At 37.1% G+C, this 19118-nt stretch overlaps 1 protein-coding gene across 4 annotated transcripts in view; it reads left to right on the top strand.

Annotated features, from left to right (window-relative positions):
* The window catches only part of Ppargc1a (PPARG coactivator 1 alpha), a 447934-nt gene that overhangs the window by 414548 nt on the left and 14268 nt on the right, over positions 1-19118 (top strand). For all 4 annotated transcript variants that reach the window (XM_010610445.2, XM_033758828.1, XM_010610444.3 and 1 more), the window contains exons 6-10: positions 419-464; positions 574-647; positions 12771-13686; positions 14222-14326; positions 14480-14600. In XM_010610445.2, the coding sequence (XP_010608747.1) occupies positions 419-464; positions 574-647; positions 12771-13686; positions 14222-14326; positions 14480-14600 (1262 nt within the window). The remainder of the gene's footprint in view (positions 1-418; positions 465-573; positions 648-12770; positions 13687-14221; positions 14327-14479; positions 14601-19118) is intronic.

Here is a 19118-nt window from a genome sequence, read left to right as displayed (position 1 = left end):
ATATTCATAACGTTCTGTTGCCTTATAGTTACTCAGCTGTTTTTTTTTTTTTTTTTTTTTTTTTTTTTTTTTTTTTTTTTTTTTTTTTTTTTTTTGTCTAAACAAACCATGTACTGTATTGCAAATTAAAAGAGAAAACATTATTTTTCTCTGATGGTATGATGAAAATTTTGCATCCTTAACAGGATGGTACATTTTTAGGAAAATTCTGTTTTTTGTATGCATTTTCAAATGATAGTTTACTGACACAAATGTTGTTTGGAATTTCTTTTAGCACAATGGACTGTTATCTGACTTTGATCCAATATTCAGGGATTTCCTTAGTTTAGTCTTCCAGTTCTCCGATCCTGTTTCCAATTTGACTATAGTAGAAAGACCACTCAATATTTCATAATTAGTTTCTTTTTTTTCCCTTTAGCCAAACCAACAACTTTATCTCTTCCTCTGACCCCAGAGTCACCAAAGTAAGTATTAAGAAATGCAACCATTTTCAGGAAGGGAAGGGGGTTCTAGTACATTTGGCTACAGCAACTCCATTTCAGTTTGTTTTTATAAATGTGCCATATCTTCCAGTGATCCCAAGGGTTCCCCATTTGAGAACAAGACTATTGAACGAACCTTAAGTGTGGAGCTCTCTGGAACTGCAGGTAAGCCTTACAAGTCATGTAGAACTTCTGTGTGTGTGTGTGTGTGTGTGTGTGTGTGTGTGTGTGTGTGTGAAATGGATGCTAGATAACAGAGGGTGATCAATGGAATAAATGAAGAGAGCAAACCACTGGATAAGAAGTTATCTGTAAATATTTTCAGTTGTATACTTTAAAAATACTGAATTAAAAATAATTTTTTAAAGAGAAGACATTTCTTGTGTGTCACAGCTGGGTCAGACCTTCTGATACATATATTTTTGTTTTGGATCCTCAGAGAACCCTATTTTGGTTTAAAACACCAAACCTTGTAAGGGAAGAAATGATCACTTTTCATCTTCCACTCAAAAAAATGTACCAAGCATGTAAGTGGTTTCAGTTAATTTTATAGCAACCTCATGATGATGTTGGTTGCTTATTTATTTATTTATTTATTTTCATTTTAAAAACAAATATATAAAGTTATTAAGTAGCTTGCATAAGATCATCATGCTGGAAAGCAAGGAAACAAATGTTTGAATTCAGGATTACTAATTATCATTGCTCCACTTGGGATATTTTTTTCACTCTCTGTCATATTTAATAGCATAATGCTATCCTATATATGTCATTATTTTTGTATCTTTCCAGCAAAGGAGAAACCTGAAAACAATGTCCATTCATCAAAACAAAATGCTTATATATGTTGTGAACAAGAATAATTTCCTTCATCATTTGGGACTTCTGAACTCCTTTAGCCACATGAGGAAAAAGGAGCTTTAAAAATGTGGACTAATTGAAGAGTTCCTAGGCAAACTTCTGAGTTGGTTGTAAATGGTACTTTTGTACCAAGTGGTTTAGTTTTAGGTATATGACCTCCAGGAGAAAGTCACTCTCAAAATGTCTGAACAAGAAATTCCTTGGCTCTGGCCATTCCTGAATAAAGGAACAGTAAGTTAGACAAAGGTGCTTTCAACCAGAACTATGGTGGCAATCATTGCCACCAAGTTTAATTTCTCACTTGGAGTTTACTCAGGTAGCTTCTTATGAAGGGTCAACTGCATGACTGCATGATTTCGTCAAGTGGTAGAGTCGTCCATTGTACGGTGCATAAATAGTGTGTGCACCTGCAGACTCTCACAGACATGTGTGCACACACAAGTATCTTTATGTATATACACATATATACCCATATTCACTTTTCAGCATATGTATGACATGATTTCTTAAATAAATTATAACTTTCATATATGAGCAGAGGTCACTTTTGTATGAACTCATATGCAATAGAGGCTGTATTTGACCAGAAAGGTCTAGTAATTAGTGAATTTAAAAAGTTGATTCAGGCACATATACAATTTATTACTTTTCTTTTGCTTAAAACATATAAATATACACTCAAATATCACAATTTTGGCAGGAGACAGTCTATCTTCACTTTTAATGTGGTTTCAGGAATCGACATCATTTTTTGCCCAAATAATACTAATAATATATTATAGATGGGATCCGCTTCTTGTTTATTATTATTATTGTTGTTGTTGTTGTTTATTTAAAGGAAGAAAATTAAAAATATTTGTATGGCAGTCTGAGTGCAAAGTCTGTCTACTAAATTTTTATGTTTTTTCTCCAGTGTTTTGTAATATCATCCTCCACAAAGAATGTGACAGTATTTCTTTTAGAAACTTACCTTTATTGTATCTTTTTATATAGAAATTTTCATACTCATGTTTCATAGATTTACACAGTATTTGACCATCTTATATGGCGCCAATCACCATTGCAATGAACAGTAACTTGTTTGAGAAAATACAGCACAGTGCCTCTTGCTAACAAGTCCACTGGAAAGGATCTGGTGGCTAGGAGGGTTCAGAGGCTCCTGGGTCTGAGTTCATTACTGTTTCAGAGTGGAGGAAAGAACTTCCACTGCCTGTACCAATGCCAACTTTTCCATTCAAGAACACCATTGACTATTTTCTGATTATAAATATTATAGGCTTACTTCAAAAATGCCAAAGTATAAAGCAGTTAAAAAGTTATTCCTAGTTCTAAGATATAAAGATATTCATAGCATTGTTTTCATCTATAGTTTTAAATAACTCTGGATTATTCTGCATACATATGAGTACATATATAATTTTGGATCATAATTTTTAAATTAACATTTTAATAAGGAATTTTTGTATCATTTCAGACTCTTTATTAGCAGGTTGTTAGAGTACTGTGTAATATTAGTTGGCATAGGTATAACAAAATTTATTTAATCATACTCCTATTGTGTTATGTCTAGATTGCTTTATAATGTTACTATTTTGAATTAACAGTACAGTGGAAATCTTTCTTCATATATTATCTTACCTTGTTTTCTCAAAATAGATTCCTAAGAGTTGTTGATGCCAAAAATAAGGGTATAAATACCTAGAGGGTTCTGCTGTATATGTTGAGACATTGCTCTCAAAAAACGATCTCTTTATAGTACTATTAGCACTAAATGGGCACCTTTCCTTTCTGTATCTTTGGTAACATGAGTATCTATACTTTTTTATTGAGTTTATTGGTACATTTTAGGTACACAGTATAGTTACTTTCATGATTGGGATCTTGTACCTTTACATGACAGGTCTTGGTTCTCATTTTTTCCCCTTGTCCCTGCCCTCCCTTCACCCCCTTCTCCCCTCCCCATTTACAAACACTTTATTTCCATTTTTTCATTTTGTCATATTTTTTCATTTTCCTTTTACCTTTCCCCGACCCTTCCCACTTTCCCTACACCTTTAGCCCTTTTCTTCCTATTTCGCATTGTCAATTATCTCATTAGGATCCTATGCACTATTATAATTTTTCACACCAGAGAAACTATTTGGTATTTGCACATATGTGACTTATGTATTTCACTTAGGAGTGTATCCTCAATATGTATCCATTTTCCTACGAATGAATCTAATTTCTTATTCTTCATGGCTGAGTAGTATTCCATTTTATAGAAAAACTACATCTTCTTTATCCAGTCTCTAACTGATGGGCAAATGGGCTGTTTCCAAATTTTACCTATTATAAACTGTGCCACTCTAAACATGGGCATACATATATCACTGTGGTATGATTCTTTTAATTCTTTTGGAAAGATACCCAGCCGAGGGATGGCTGGGTGTGTATATTTTAAAAGTGGAGATTTAAAGCATTTTTAAAGTGCTTTTGTAATTTATAACCATGTACATGTTATTTAATTTGTAGTTCTTCTACTGATGAGATTATGGTGTTATAAAGAATCACTTATTTTCATATTTACTCATGGGAGAATTTTAAATATATCTTCTGATTGGCATTATTTGTTTGTTTGTTTGCTTATTTATTTTTGCTTATTTAGGGGGTTTGTGGCAGAAAACACAGGTCCTGGCACGTGCTAGGCGAGTGCCCTGTCATTGAACTTTATCTTCAGTCCATAGATTTAATTTGAAATAATTTACTTATAAGTTTTTACAGGTTGATAGCCTACTATATTGAAAAGCAAGTAGATATTTACAAAGAAGCATTTGTTAACACTAAGAATCTTTAAAATTTCTGCTCTGGATTTACTTCTGTCAGTGAGTCAATATTCATCTTACTAAAATATTTTATTCTAAGTACTATTGAAAGATTATTGGACACATTAAAATTTTATCAACATATTTTAATACTGGCTCTGTGCTGGCAATACTTTAGGTCTTGGATAGGGTACAAAAAATGTAAGACATACCGATTAATCTATAGAGCAGGGAGCCCAGTTCTTGGCTATGTGTAGTTGGTGCTACATAAATATTTTCACATTCAAGACATCTGCTTATAATCTGTTGGGAAAAGAACACATTAAAAAGTAGCATGAAAAGAAAACAGTATTCATTGTATGTATGGTTTTGTCATCCAAAAAAGGATGGGCATAGAGGGTGGTTTTGGTTTATTGTGCACAGAGGTAATGACTGATGGTTTAATGTGCGGAAGTTGAGGTACAGCGACACTGAATTACTTCATAGGAGGATCTTAGAACTGCAGGAAAACAAATAGATGAAAAGGAACTTGGAGGATGTTGAAGAGGTCTGGAAGGTGAAGTTTGGAAACTGGAGGGAGGATAATATAAGGAAGAGATGAGGACGGATGATTATTTTTTGATAGACATTCGGTGTGCATTACTCTGCAATGTATGATGTGTATGTCTTCATCGCCTCTAAGATCGTCAGTAATATGTGCTCCTTGATTGTAGAAGATATGACAAACACTGATTGTACTTCAGGAGAATCACAATGTTAAAGACCAGGCGAAAGGGACTGAAAGAAGCATGAAGGTGATACAGTTGTCCTAGTGAATACCATAGGTAATTAATGGAAAGGAGTTTTTAGGAAACTGAACTCTGGATAGGCCAATCTGCTTTGGTAAGTCTTAAGGGAGGAAAATACCTGATTTTGAAAAGCAGAGAAGCTATTTATGTAAGGAGAGAAGCAAGAAGGCAGGAAACCAAAAAGATCCTCAGATGACAATGACCTTGGCATGGATAATTAAATCAATAGGGGACTACAGGATGGAATGCACACTTCATCCTCCCTCACTCTTTTGATTGCTGAGTCTTTTCTGTATCCTTGAATTTTTTCTAAACCTTAGTTTTCTGAATTCCAAGGCCTTATTTTTAACTAACAAATGAAATTACTGCCTGACTTAGAGGCAGAATATAGATTTGCATATAATATTGCCAATAATCTACAACTTTTACGTAGCAAATGGCAATTTTTTGTGGTTCATCCTGAATTAAAACACTTTATGAGCAGCAAAGTTCCAAATGAAAAGTATGCTTTTATGACTTTTTAAGAGTAAACAGCATAGCTGAGTAAGTCTGTAGACTACCTTGCTTTTATGCTTGACAAATCCAAGTTCAAAATATGGATCTATCCTCATCTAGCACATGGCCTTGATGAATATACTCAACCTCTCTGAGAGTTAAGATCCTTATAATCGCAGTACTTGTATTTCTCTAGGTCACTGCAAGGATAAAATGAGCTAAAGCATCATTGCTATCAAATTGCATAAGTATGCAAAAAATGTTGACTATTTGATGCCTGATTCTCAGTTATCTGCTGAGGCCATTGTACTTTGCTTCAGAGCTTTTAAACTTTTGGCTATCTTTCTAGGTTCCCTAATATTGATTGTGCTGCTATGTCCTCTAGTATTCTCATATATGAAATTATTTACTAAGTTTTTGTGTCACTTCTCTTGCACATCGGCAAACATTGAGAGACTACAACACTACCATACTTCCTTTGGTGTAGGTATGGTGTTTAGAAAATCTAAGCATATAAAAAAACTCTTTCATATTCTCTCAACAATTCCTTCTCTTACTGCAAATTTTGGTGATTAATTACTCCATAATTGGCATTTTACATATATTATCTTATTGACTCCCTACCTATTTCATTATTGAGGAAAAAGTTTTATATTAATGCCAGCTCTGTGGTGGACTCTGGGTTCAGTTACATCTGTCTGACTAGAGAGTATGTCTGTTCCTAAAGCCTAAATTTAAAGATAGTAGTTGACATCTGTTATGTTAAATAGGTTTCATTTCACTTGCCAAGTGTCATTGATTGGTATTGGCTGCCAGGAGCATTGTACCGAGAAAGATTCTAAGGCCAAGTCTGTACTCAGTGGGAATGTCATGATCAATTAGTGATGTCTGCCATAGGAGCAGTAGGGGGTGGAGAGGGTGGAAACCTCCTCATTCATACCTTTGATTTGTTGATCTGTGTTCTACAGTACATACTTTATCTGTTTGGTTGAGGCACAGGAAGTGGATCCAGCTACTGCCCAGGGCTTCTGAAATCTTTTTCTTTACACTCACAAATTTTAGTGAAATTTTCCAAGAGGAAATGTAAAGAGTCAACAAAATTCTAAGACCTCCAGAATAACGTCTCTGCCCCATCTGCAGTGTCTTTGGGAGACAGGAGGGATGAGATAGGAAGTTTATTTTATTAGGTATTGCCAGCTGGTCTGACTTCTTTGTGATTGTCCTAAACTAGCTCATTTTGTCTGATAAAAAAAAAAACTTCTTCTCTTTTACAGGTGTAAAAACTAATTTGATTTCAAAATAGCTGTTAGTAAAGCAAGATGAGAGAAAAGAGAATGCTCTTTTGGCAGAAGGCATTTAAATCTATTGCATATGGAGATTTTCAGAGTGCTACTGTTTTTATATTTGTTGTTGCTTCTGAAATGGAAATGGCGGAGTAATGTCAGCTCACCAAGATGATCTTTTTTACCACAAGATGTGAAAGAAGTCGGTCAGCCACCAAAGTGATTGTTGTCCCTCAAATTTCATATATATGTAGATAGCTATTGTTTTGATTGTCATTACTTTAAACATTGCAAAAGCAACACAGGTATTTTACATCTAATTAAGGAAACAAAGAAGAGCAGAATAATTGGGAATCTCATCACCCTACCACAACTCAGTCTTAGGAGTTATTCTCCTCTTGGTACATATTTTTCTATATAGTTTTAATCATAGTGGAAATGTGATTTGATGTTACTTATTTTTCACTTAATATTTTATCTTAATTTAAGTCACCTATCAGTCAAAGCACACTTATTAACCAATTAATTAATCACTTCTTTTTGGTAGAATTTGATACTGTGTCTTGGATTTCTCACCAAAACCATAAATTTGATGTACCTTTTTAATATGCATTTCTTTTGTATGTGACATACCTGGGACAAAATAGAGCAAGGCAAAATATGAATGGCAGTTGGTAGCTTTAAAAGGAAAAATCATAGCATCAGAGAACTGTAAAGTGATTCTAAGGTCATATAATCCATTCTCAGGCATGAAGAATCCCACAAAGGGAGACCCAGCGAATTTTCTTACAGCCTCTTGTAGCATTGGATGACTGTCGTCAAGTGTTTCTTTCATGGTTCAATTATATCCTTTATTGTCTGTTTTCAATCTCATTCTTATATTTTTGTTTTGTTTTGTTTTGTTTGTTTCTTGAACTCAGGGCCTTCATGCTAAACTGCCTCCCCAGCCACACCTCCCATTTTTTGTTGCTTTTTGCTTTTTGGACAGGGCCTTGGAGACTTCGGATTTTCCCACTTCAGCATCCCAGAATTCTGGTATTATAAGCCTTTGTTGCTACTTTGGGATCAATGTCATTATTCTTCACCCTATTCCTTTTGTCCTCAGTCTTCTGTTGTGGAAATAATAGTATCTCATTATGGCTAGACTACCCTTTAAGCCAAAGACATCCAATCTATTTCTTCTCCTCCATCAACTATAGGCCTCGGAGGGAGACACTTTCAATGTCAGAAGCCCTGCACCAGCTCTGTGGCAAAGTACACAATAGCTATATTATTACTATCTTTATTTTCCATTAGAAAACACTGGGGAATTGGGCCATGCCCTAGGAATGTTCTAAACATTTACTGTAAAGATCGCCACACTCCCCAACAATCAGGGATGATGTAAGAAATATTTAATGGAGTAAAGACAGAGCATTCCCAGTCACAGTGATGGATACAGGCCAGTGTACCAGAGTGGGGTTCTGGGGGCCCCTATGGATCTTGCGAAGTACAAACAAGTCCTGGAAAAGTGGGGATGGGGGAATGGAGGGCAGAGAGGAGTCTTTATCAATTAGGTATTTGAACAGCAGGTGTGGAGGTGCCAGTGGCACCCTGTGATTATAGCCTTCCCTAGGCACTTCTGACACCCAGTTCAAGTCCTGGAGGCATAAAATATGTGAGAAGGACACATTGTGTACTCTCTCTACCCAATTTTTCCATCTTAGTCTGTTTGTAAGCAAGTTAGAAATGTCTCATCGTTTTTCCTTAAATATCCGAATTGGCATGGAACATAATCAAAATCCCACTGCTAAACAAATGCAAAAGAAAGTTGCAGAGTTAGTAGTAGATTTTGTAAATGTCATAAACCATGATGCAAAGAGGAAAAAAGTCCTACAGAAGTTGGTGGATGGATAGCAGAACACAGGAACTAGAGTAGGAGCTTCAACATCTATCAGAGTCATTCAATTAAATATACAAACCCCAAAGAGAAGTCCTCGAAGAAAATCGCTTTATAGCACATAATGAAAAACAAAACAAAACAAAATTTGTCTCTGACTTTTCTTTTTAAATAAAAGGACTGTTTAAAAAGATGACTGTGGAGTGTGTGCCACTTCTCCCGGATTTGCTGTGCAGAAGTGCATAAGTGTGAGTGATGTAGAGGTACTTGTTTATTATAGAGCACATTTCAATGCAGTAATCATAAATATTGCTAAGGTTGTGCTCTGTTGAAATATGACCTACATACTCTTGATTGTTTGTGTTACGTGATTTGTCTGACACCCATTACATTCTGGGTAATAGCAGCCATTTGTTGCTCTGCACAGCAGGCTCTTTTGACAAAAGAAAATAGGCAGCAATAAAAAAGCTATAGTCTGAATTACATTCTGCACAGAGCTGTACTGCTGAGAGTTTGTGCAAGTGTGTTAACAATGCTCTGAACTGCCTCTTGTCAGCCTTCAGCCTGTAATGGCCATCTGTCCTCACATAAATCTGTCAAAACCTGCTAAGTTCAAGAGAGAGCATGGAATATACCTTGTACTGTCAACACCAAAATGTACAGATTCCCCAGAAAATCAACAAGCAGGAAATAATCCGGAGGTTATGGGAAGCATTAGCTCTGTTGATTTAGGTTTGTGGTATGAAATTGAGAGTCCAGCGATTAGTGGGAAGATGAGCAAAGGTAGCGGCATTAAGGAATTGAGTAATGACCTCCCTACTACCACAGGGGAAGAGATTGCGGGCACAAGAGGCGAGGTTAGGGAAATACAACTAATCCGGGGGCAGTACGGCATTTCCTGTTCCATCAGCTGCCCTTAAAAGTTTGACACTGTAAGAGGAAAAAAAAAAAAACAAAAAAACAAAACTCTGCACTTCTATTTTGTTTTATGTTGTGTTTCAACTGTGCCTAGAGATAGATTTTTAATTAAGCACTCAGTGATACAAAGTCTTGTCATCTGTGAGATTTCTCAGTCTTGCACTGAGATATCCTTTGATTAAAGATGCTTGGGAAAAGAGTAAAACATTTAGGAAATTATCTAAATTATTTTCCCCCACTCACCTACATGTAAATCCCCAAGTATCTACCATCCAATAAGTGACTAATACTTATGTGGTTCAACAAGTGACACCAGCTGGAATTTATAGCCCTGATAATTTTCACTTACAGTACAATTTGGATCATCTTATTTTTTCCATAGATAATAAGAAAATCTGCAAGACAACATACATTTATTTTAAATTTGAAAGATTTGCCTTTTTATAAACATGAACAATGAAGTCCTTGGGCACTGAGTCTCTGAAATACCAGCCTGTGATATACCACACCATCTAGCACATAGTAGGTGTCTTGGGAATAGATCTGCTCAGCAGCCCCAGGCCATCTAATTTGTGATGGAGAGAAGATGCTTTGTTTTTAACTCAAGGAAGGTACAGTCAGCATGTGGTCACTTCCGAGAGAAATTTGAGAACCAGTTATTTAAGCAATAATAAGCTTAGGTGCTGGGACAGGGTTTCAAATTTTCAAGACTAAAAAGAATTTCTATATTTAAAATCCCTAGATAGCAGAGTTAAGTTTAGAACTCAATCTCTCTTTAATAGTGGCCTAATTTGGCATTTCTGAAGTTTAGGCTTTCTTTTTATAACTCTAGAATGACAGTCAAAACAGGTATATTTGAGAATCCAATGGGCAGTTTGAGGCCATGGTTTTCTATGTGTCTTTGAAAATGTTTGCCCAGCTTTCTAAGTGAATCTTGGGTAGCTGAGATGTGAGATCCGGTACGAAAGAGAAGCAAGAAAAATAAAAGTAAAAATGAGTAGTAAAACAATGTTGGAAGAAATAAGTCGCAGCGACATCCCTCTAAGCGCTTATGATCCATTTGGAGAAACAGGATAGGATACATTCAAAAAGAGATCAGCAAGAATGTGCAAAAACATATGAGCCCATGGAGTGACTGAGTCTAACAGTAAGTTATTACAGAAATAAAACTCATCCCAAACTGGAATGGTCGTGAAAAGATTTATGCAGTTTGGTTTTTGAATGCTGAATGCCATTTCCTCCCATTCAAGGGCCATATCATTTGGCATATTTGGCTGGTATTTGCTCTGCAGAGAGAGCATATTTATCATTATTTCTTAAGCATCTTAACCTCCCATGAGGAATATTTGAGAACTTGCTATTTTTTTCCCCCTGGGAATTGGTACCTTTAAATTTTCTGTGTTGGCAATTGAAGGTAGCCTGTGGTAGAAATCAGTGTGATAGAGAGGTTTAGAAGGAAAACCAAATGTGTGTGTGTGTGAGAGAGAGAGAGAGAGAGAGAGAGAGAGAGAGAGAGAGATTTGATCATATGTTAACATATCATATAGGAACTTCATAGATGGAGTAAAAGACAGTCCTTTAGGAAAGAGGGAAGAAAAGGGAAGTGGCTTCAGCGGTGCAGGCGTTTCACTCAGTAGGATCCTCCATCCCCTTATAGCTGCTGTGCAGAGTGGCTGGAAACCAAAGCAAGCTCTTGTGAGACTCAGAAGTAGACAAAGGAAGAGCATTTCTCTCTCTTTGCATTTCCCTTTCTGAACTTTCTGGGGTAGAATTCCAAAATGAAGCCCCTTTGCAGTTTTTACCCTTTCTTCCCTCAGTTAGGTGGAATTAACCACAAATACTAAAAAGTACCAAATAATGGTGTAAAATCGATAGTTTTGGGAAAATCATAAATTTCTTCCACCTGTAATAAAAGCAGCAGAGCGAGGCAGAACCTTCCTATTCATATCAAAATTTCATGTGACTTCCTGTGACCTACTTGGTTCTTGATATAATTTTTTTCCAGCAAGGTAGGATTTTTTTTCCCCCTTGAAATATGCAGTTGCCTTAAGTCTAACCCCAGGCTTGTTAGCAGACTTGAAGCTCTTTTTGCTGAATAGCGTTCACCCGTTTTCCTAAATAGAAAATGTATTGTAAACTAAAATGTTCCCTTGTAAGCATAAAGTCATTTGAACTCCCGTCTGCCCTTCTTCAAAGTCCCCTGGACTCTGGAGTCATTGCACAGTGATTCTCCCTTGGTGTGATGGGATGAAACGGAGGTAACAACTAAGCTTCACAGACTCTTCTACGTTGGCTTCTGGTGGAATTTTCTGCCCTTTCGTGGCTACTGAAAAGGCAAGCACTGCCAGGTGTTCCCCCTTCTTTCTTTATTTCTTCCTTACTTAATTAGTTGCCTAAGCTTGGATTCGTTTCAATTCTTCTGTCTCATCACCCCCACTGATGTGCTCTAAATAAAATGGTCCACTAGCATGGCGATACTTACTGTTACTTTTCACTTAGGTTTCTGTTGCAGAACTATACTTTAGACAGAATGTATTAGTTATGCTTACAAGAATGTATTATACCTACATTAGCCATGGTTTACTGAGTTAATGAACTGTGGAGACAAAGAATCATTGCCATCAAGTGGTGGAGTGATTCTAGTTCCTTGCAGCATCCTGGCTGTCAGATTTTCCCGAACTTATTTGGATGTATCTGTGTCATTCCCACCCTGCCCAACATTTACTGTCATTTTTTTTTAATCACTTAATTCCTTGGCTCCCAGTTTAGATTTTCTTGATTGGACAAAGAGCCCGGAGTTGCTTGCATCCTCTACAAGATTCTTTACACACAGATGCCACCAAGGCCAGTCTGATTCCTGGGTCCCATTGCGTCATTTTTCCATTAGACAGCCTATGCAATGCCCTTGAAAATTCTAGCATTGGCAACACGTAGGCCAGCGAGGCCACCGGTGACACAGCCATGTTTTCTGGGGAGCAGGATTTGTTAGCTTTGGTGTTTGAAATACAAAATACCACAGCTCTTGCTGCTACCTGGCATTGTCCATCCATCTTTTGTTGGTGACAGAGGCTTAGGGAATGAATCAGTTTTTCAGGTCTTGTCACGAATTTAGTTTCCTTTTTCTTCAATCAGTTTTAACCTTTGTCTGCGATCTTGGAAAAGTTAGGAAATGTGTCTTGTCGTTTAAGAACATTATCTCTGTTTCTTTTCTCTCCTTCTTTCTTTTTTCTTTGTTTTGTTTTGTTTTGTTTTTGCCTTAGGCCTAACTCCACCTACAACTCCTCCTCATAAAGCCAACCAAGATAACCCTTTCAGGGCTTCTCCAAAGCTGAAGTCCTCTTGCAAGACTGTGGTGCCACCACCATCAAAGAAGCCCAGGCACAGCGAGTCTTCTGTAACCCAAGTCAGTAACTACACCAGGAAGGGGCCCGAGCAATCCGAGTTGTATGCACAACTTAGCAAGTCCTCAGCGCTCGGAAGTGGACAAGAGGAGAGGAAGACTAAGCGGTCCAGCCTACGGCTGTTTGGTGACCATGACTACTGTCAGTCCATTAATTCCAAAACAGCAGTAATTATTAATATATCACAAGAGCTCCAGGACTCTAGACAACTAGACTATAAAAATGCCTCCTCTGACTGGCAGGGGCAGATTTGTTCTTCCACAGACTCAGACCAGTGCTACCTGAGAGAGACTTTGGAGGCCAGCAAGCAGCTCTCTCCTTGCAGCACCAGAAAACAGCTCCAGGACCAGGAAATCCGAGCCGAGCTGAACAAGCACTTCGGCCATCCCAGTCAAGCTGTTTTTGACGACGAAGCAGACAAGACCAGTGAACTGAGGGACAGTGATTTCAGTAATGAACAATTCTCCAAACTACCTATGTTTATAAATTCAGGACTAGCCATGGATGGCCTGTTTGATGACAGCGAAGATGAAAGTGATAAACTGAGCTACCCTTGGGATGGCACGCAGTCCTATTCATTGTTTGATGTGTCGCCTTCCTGCTCTTCTTTTAACTCTCCATGTAGAGATTCCGTGTCGCCACCCAAATCCTTATTTTCTCAAAGACCCCAAAGGATGTGCTCTCGTTCAAGGTCCTTTTCTCGACACAGGTCATGTTCCCGATCACCATATTCCAGATCAAGATCAAGGTCCCCAGGCAGTAGATCTTCTTCAAGGTAATTCTTGTCAAAACTTACCCAATGCTAAGGTGTTTCCCAGGAAGTCAAAGAAAGTATTCAAACTTATAGCCAGCCCAGCCCTTTTCTGCTGCATTTCCAGTACAGTGGGAACCAACAGTGCCCTTATACATTCCTTTCTGTCATGGTGCTCCTAAATAACTCAGCCTTAGCACAGTGCCTTGAACCAGTCAGGTCAGAAAGAGAAATTTGTAAGAAACTTGCTCATCTAACTTTTTCCATTACATGGAGAGCTGCTTTGTGCCAGAATAGTTGAGATCCATGCAAGATAAAGCTGACAGTGTACCAGACCTGGTACTCAGCGTTAACATCAATAAGAGATGCACATACAGAGAACACATCGCTTTCTGGCCTCAGAACTGACTTGCTGATCACAAATTGTCTCCAGAAAATCTCACTAGTAGCTAGGAAAGCCAGTGTATGCAGTAGAGTATTTCAAAACCCATCCAGTAGTGCTGATAAAACCGGAGTAAGTGGCACTTGCAAATGTCCCTTTTGTTCTTCTCTCCCCCAGATCCTGCTACTACTATGAATCAAGCCACTACAGACACCACACACACCGAAACTCTCCCTTGTATGTGAGATCACGTTCAAGATCGCCCTACAGCCGTAGGCCCAGGTAATGAGCCATGTCCTCTGCCTCTGGCTCCTTGTACCCTCTCCTTTAGATGATAAGATATCATCTAAAGCCCTTCTCCCTTCCCCAAATTATGATTCATTTTGCTCATGAAAATGGAGGTGGTTGATTTAATGATGAAGTTATGTTTTCCAGGTATGACAGCTATGAGGCATATCAACATGAAAGGCTGAAGAGGGAAGAATACAGGAAAGAGTATGACAAGCGGGAATCTGAAAGGGCCAAACAGAGGGAGAGGCAGAGGCAGAAGGCAATTGTAAGCAGCATGGAGCTAGCTTTCTCTTTAAGGGAGGGTTGCCTCTTATTTTCTGTGTGCCTTTTTTCTTTTTCTTTCTTTCTTTTTTTTTTTTTTTTTTTTTGTAGATTAGAAAATAAACTAAAGCTAAGACTTTGTTAAAATAGGTAATATTCAGCCTTTTGGCTTTAAAATATCAATACACTTTCAGTCCCTCTGAACACAGTTTATTGGAAAAAAATGTTAAGTCAGTATATTTCTGATTATAGTTGCATTTTGAAGTTCATTACTGTTTCCAAGGTTTGTTTTGAAAAATGAAGAGAGCACAGATTTATTCGGTTGGATACTGGTTTTATCTGGACAGAGGATGGGCTTTGCTCTATTTCCAGTTGCTTGCTTTCCTGACTGGACAAGGAGGAGATATTGTTGCATGGTTTCAGTTTTCATCTTTTTGGCAGACACAAGGATTGTGTTGTCCACGAAGAGCTTGGGTTTGTGTCAGATTTAAAGCGAGCCACGGAGGAAGATTTGCTGAGGAAGTCATCATTTCTTTCTTAGGATGGGGTCAACACCTAAGTAGATGGTTGACGTACCCACATTTCTTATGAATTGCTTCTCAATAACCCATTATGGACTGAAGCACCATTTACCACAGAATGTTGTATTACATGATGTATGGACAGTACTGATCTTTCCTTGTAAAGATCCAAGTTATTCAAAACTAACTTGTTTTCTGAAAGTCAATACTTTTTCAGTTGCTGCTGATAAGTAGACTTTAACCCAGCTCCCTACTGCTACTTATCCACCTAGACCTCGGATAACAAAAGTGAGATGCTGTGTTTGTCAACATTCAGTACAGGCCCATGGCAGACATTCCTAATCAATCACAGATGGCTGCCCTTCTCAGTCCCACAGAGCCTTGGTGTCTTTCTTAACATGGTGCTCCAGGGAGCCAGAGTTAATCAATCAGCTGTGGCATTTCTTTGGTTCATTGCACTTGCTGTCTATCTGTGCTAGATGTTAAGAGTTCAGTAAAAAGTAATATTTTCCATAGCTTGCATATAAGTTAACCAAGGCTTAGGGAAATTATTTTTTCACTATAAAGATTGGATTTCTACAGTGCCTTTAAGAAAACCCACTAACATCAACAAAATTTTGAAAAAGAGCTGACTAATGGAGTAAAAAGTGAGCATTAACCAACAGTTACCAGCTGGAGGAAAAAGGTTAAATGAGAGGTTTGTTAATCACAGGCACTCAAGGAAAAAGAAAAAGGAAGGGGGAAGTAATTGAACAGCTCCACTAAAATTCTGTGTTTCCTACCACTTAACTTTGACTCTAACTAAGACTGAGTCAAAAGCCGTGTGCAAATTAAAGTTTTCCTCATTTGTCTCAACTTTCAAATGAGCTGTGTTATTATAATTTACCAGAGTATCATTAGTTAACACTTACAAAGACTAATGAAAATTAAAAATTTAATTTTTCTAATATTGTTGTATTTAATTAATGGCCTTTTCATAAGTATAATTCACATTTATATAATGTCATATAGTTTACCAAGCCTTTTAATATGGCATACTATAACTATTATACATTCGAAGTGCTTAGTAAAGAACCAGGATTTTATGTTGAACCTGTTCCCACCTGGATAATTAATACAAATGAAAACCCGTAACTCTTTTTATGATGAATGTTTGCCAGGTGATTGGTATCTAAAATTAGGTAAGACCCAGTCCCCAAGTTCAGAGAGCTTCAATTGTACTGGTAGATAAAGATGTATGAAGAGGCAATGCTCTGTGATCAATGGACTGTCAGAGGGACCATCTACAGTACTGTGGCAGTAAATGGATAGATAGCTAGACCTGGAAATAAGGAAGGACATCCCCAGTGAGAGTAAAAATGATTTGAATCATAAAGATAAGGAGAGCAAAGATTTTCCACATTGGTAACGTCCAATGTGGTAACCATTAATCACAGGGCTAGTTTGGTTAGGTAGAATTAAGATAATACTCTGTGATTAGGATTTAAAGAGAGTATAAAAATATGGGAAAAAAGGTAAAAAATGTCTAGTTGAAATTTTATACTGGGCCGGTGGTTGAACTCAGTGGTTCCACCCCTGCCTCGCAAGCACAAGGGCCTGAGTTCGATTCCAGATACCAAAAAAATTTTTTTATATCAATCATAAACTGATGTGATAATATTGTAGATCTTCTGAGCTAAATACATTGTATTAATGTTAAATTTTCAGTTTATTTTTTACTTATTTAAATATGGCTCTAGAAATTTTAAAATTATATATGCTGCATTATAATTTTATTGATCGTTGCTGTTTGAGGCAGAAGCTATACAGCCTAAGTTTCAGGAAAATACTTGGCTGTCTTGGGAGACTGCTAGTCATTTAACTACAACACCAGGGCACAAGAAGGGTTAAGAAATAAGTCACGAGGGTTCATTGGAAGGCTGATTCTTAAGGGTCCTCTAACTTATACTAAAGATTTTGAAATCTGTCTTCAAAGCATAGTGGAACTATTTAATGAACTTAACTCACAGGGAGATTGTTGATTGATTTCTATTCTCCAAATGGTCTGCTTTCTAGTGCCATAATGGACTGGCAAAATATATTTTTATGGCCTCGAGCTCAGGGATATATGCAATGATTTTTGGCTCTTGACTACTAGATTTGTTTAAAAATTCATTCATAAAACAGCTAAGGGAGCTGAGACATGCCATCTAAATTGGCTGCGTAGATAACTTTCATTCAGCTTTTTTTGGGGGGGGGTCCTTGTGAGGCAGGCAGCAGAACCATTGAGCTAAATCTTGGCTCTCATTCAAGTTTTAGACAACCGTAAAGTGAGTAATAAGTTGCAAGTTACATTTAAAATGTGTTAGAGGTGATGCTAGAGTAACTATTAATTAGTAATCATATACTTAGGGGACCCACAAAACAAAGGATCCAAAAGGAAATCTTTTTAAAACCATTAGCAATATAATCATTGCTATTTGACCAAATCGTTGTTTTCTGTCTTATGGGCTCTGTTGCATTTATTTTGAGTTCCATAAGAAAAAAGGTTGTATAGGATTTTTGTAAATGTTTCATCGCTTGAGCTTCTAGAAGTCTTAAGAGTCCAATGTGAGTGTATTGAATCAGAAAGCTAAGAGGACACTAATAATTAGTAATTACTAAAAACATTTTCTATTATGATGGACTATCACCATTGTTTCAGTGCTACTTTCCTACAGTTCTCACCTAAAATTTTTCTCGGAAACCCATTCACTCTGCCTTTCTTTGTCTCTGAAATCTGAAATAATTCAGATTACAGTGAAACTCTGCAGAATTTAGTACTTAATGTCTAAACTGTTACCGCTTTAATTTCTTGTTGAATTTTAAGTCCAACTCCATTTACAATCTGTACAGTTTCCTGCCAGAAAACATGATAATGAGATGTTAATTTAAAGGACAGATCTAGACATTATGATATGGCTCAATGCTTAAAACCAAACCCAGATGTGCATGGGCAATGACTGTACCATTTCATTGTTCTTCGCTGCCGGTCAGCATGCAGCCCGGGAGCCAGGAGAAGTGCATCATTATTGATGATGATGTACTCTTTTCAAATGAAACAGAAAAATTACATAATTTTTCAGTTATTCTTTTGGAAACAATAAATTAGTTAAATCAGTTTTCTATTCAAGCCTTTTCTGTGCTGCTGGGGTATTCAAGACTTTTGAAGGAGACATTTCATGTGGGTGGCTATATGTTAGATACTGATTTTAAATTGAGTATTTGGAAATTTTCAGCTTCGTGGCAAGATGAATACGTGTTAGAGACCAGTGTACAACATCATCCCAATAATTAAATATGGCAGTACACATTTTGAGTTATGTAAAGAGGACAGATCTTGTGTGAAGTGTTCTTGCAGACAGAGTAGGGTGGTGAGGGGGAGGGAGAGAAAGAGAGACAGAGACAGAGCAGAGACAAAGACAGAGACAGTGACAAAGGGAGAAAGACAGACAGAGACAGGGAAGCAAAACCCCAAAGAGAATATAACGAAATTTTTGGAGATGATAGGTGCACATTTAGTACCACTATAATGGTGGATATATACAAATATCCAAATTCATCAAAATGTGGACATTAAATATTTTCACCTTTTTGTATACTAGTTATTCTCAAAAGGAAATTATCCATATTTTCAAGCTATAGCTTTCATGTTTCTGATTTACCAGTATTTTATTTGCATTTCAACCTTTACTTTTTATTGCCTTTCAGCTCTTAAGTAGACCAGCCAGAATTTATTCATATTAGCCTTAGATGCTAAGCAAGAAGATTCCTGAGTAGCACTCAGATAAGGGTAACTTTGGAGAATTGAATGCTATAGATTTGTTTCTTCCCTAAGAACTTTCCCTCCTAGCAGGCACTCACTGAATGTCTCCTGGATTCATTGAGTTTTATTTTATTATTATTATTATTATTATTATTATTATTATTATTTTGATACTGGGGATTGAACTCGGGTCTTTGTGCTTGCAAGGCAGGCCACC

This window comes from Fukomys damarensis, unplaced genomic scaffold, assembly GCF_012274545.1.
Source record: "Fukomys damarensis isolate Sample0158 unplaced genomic scaffold, DMR_v1.0_HiC HiC_scaffold_35, whole genome shotgun sequence".
Lineage (NCBI taxonomy): Eukaryota > Metazoa > Chordata > Mammalia > Rodentia > Bathyergidae > Fukomys > Fukomys damarensis.
The sequence above is the reverse complement of the archived record's forward strand: the minus strand, read 5'-3'. Positions and strand labels throughout refer to the sequence as shown.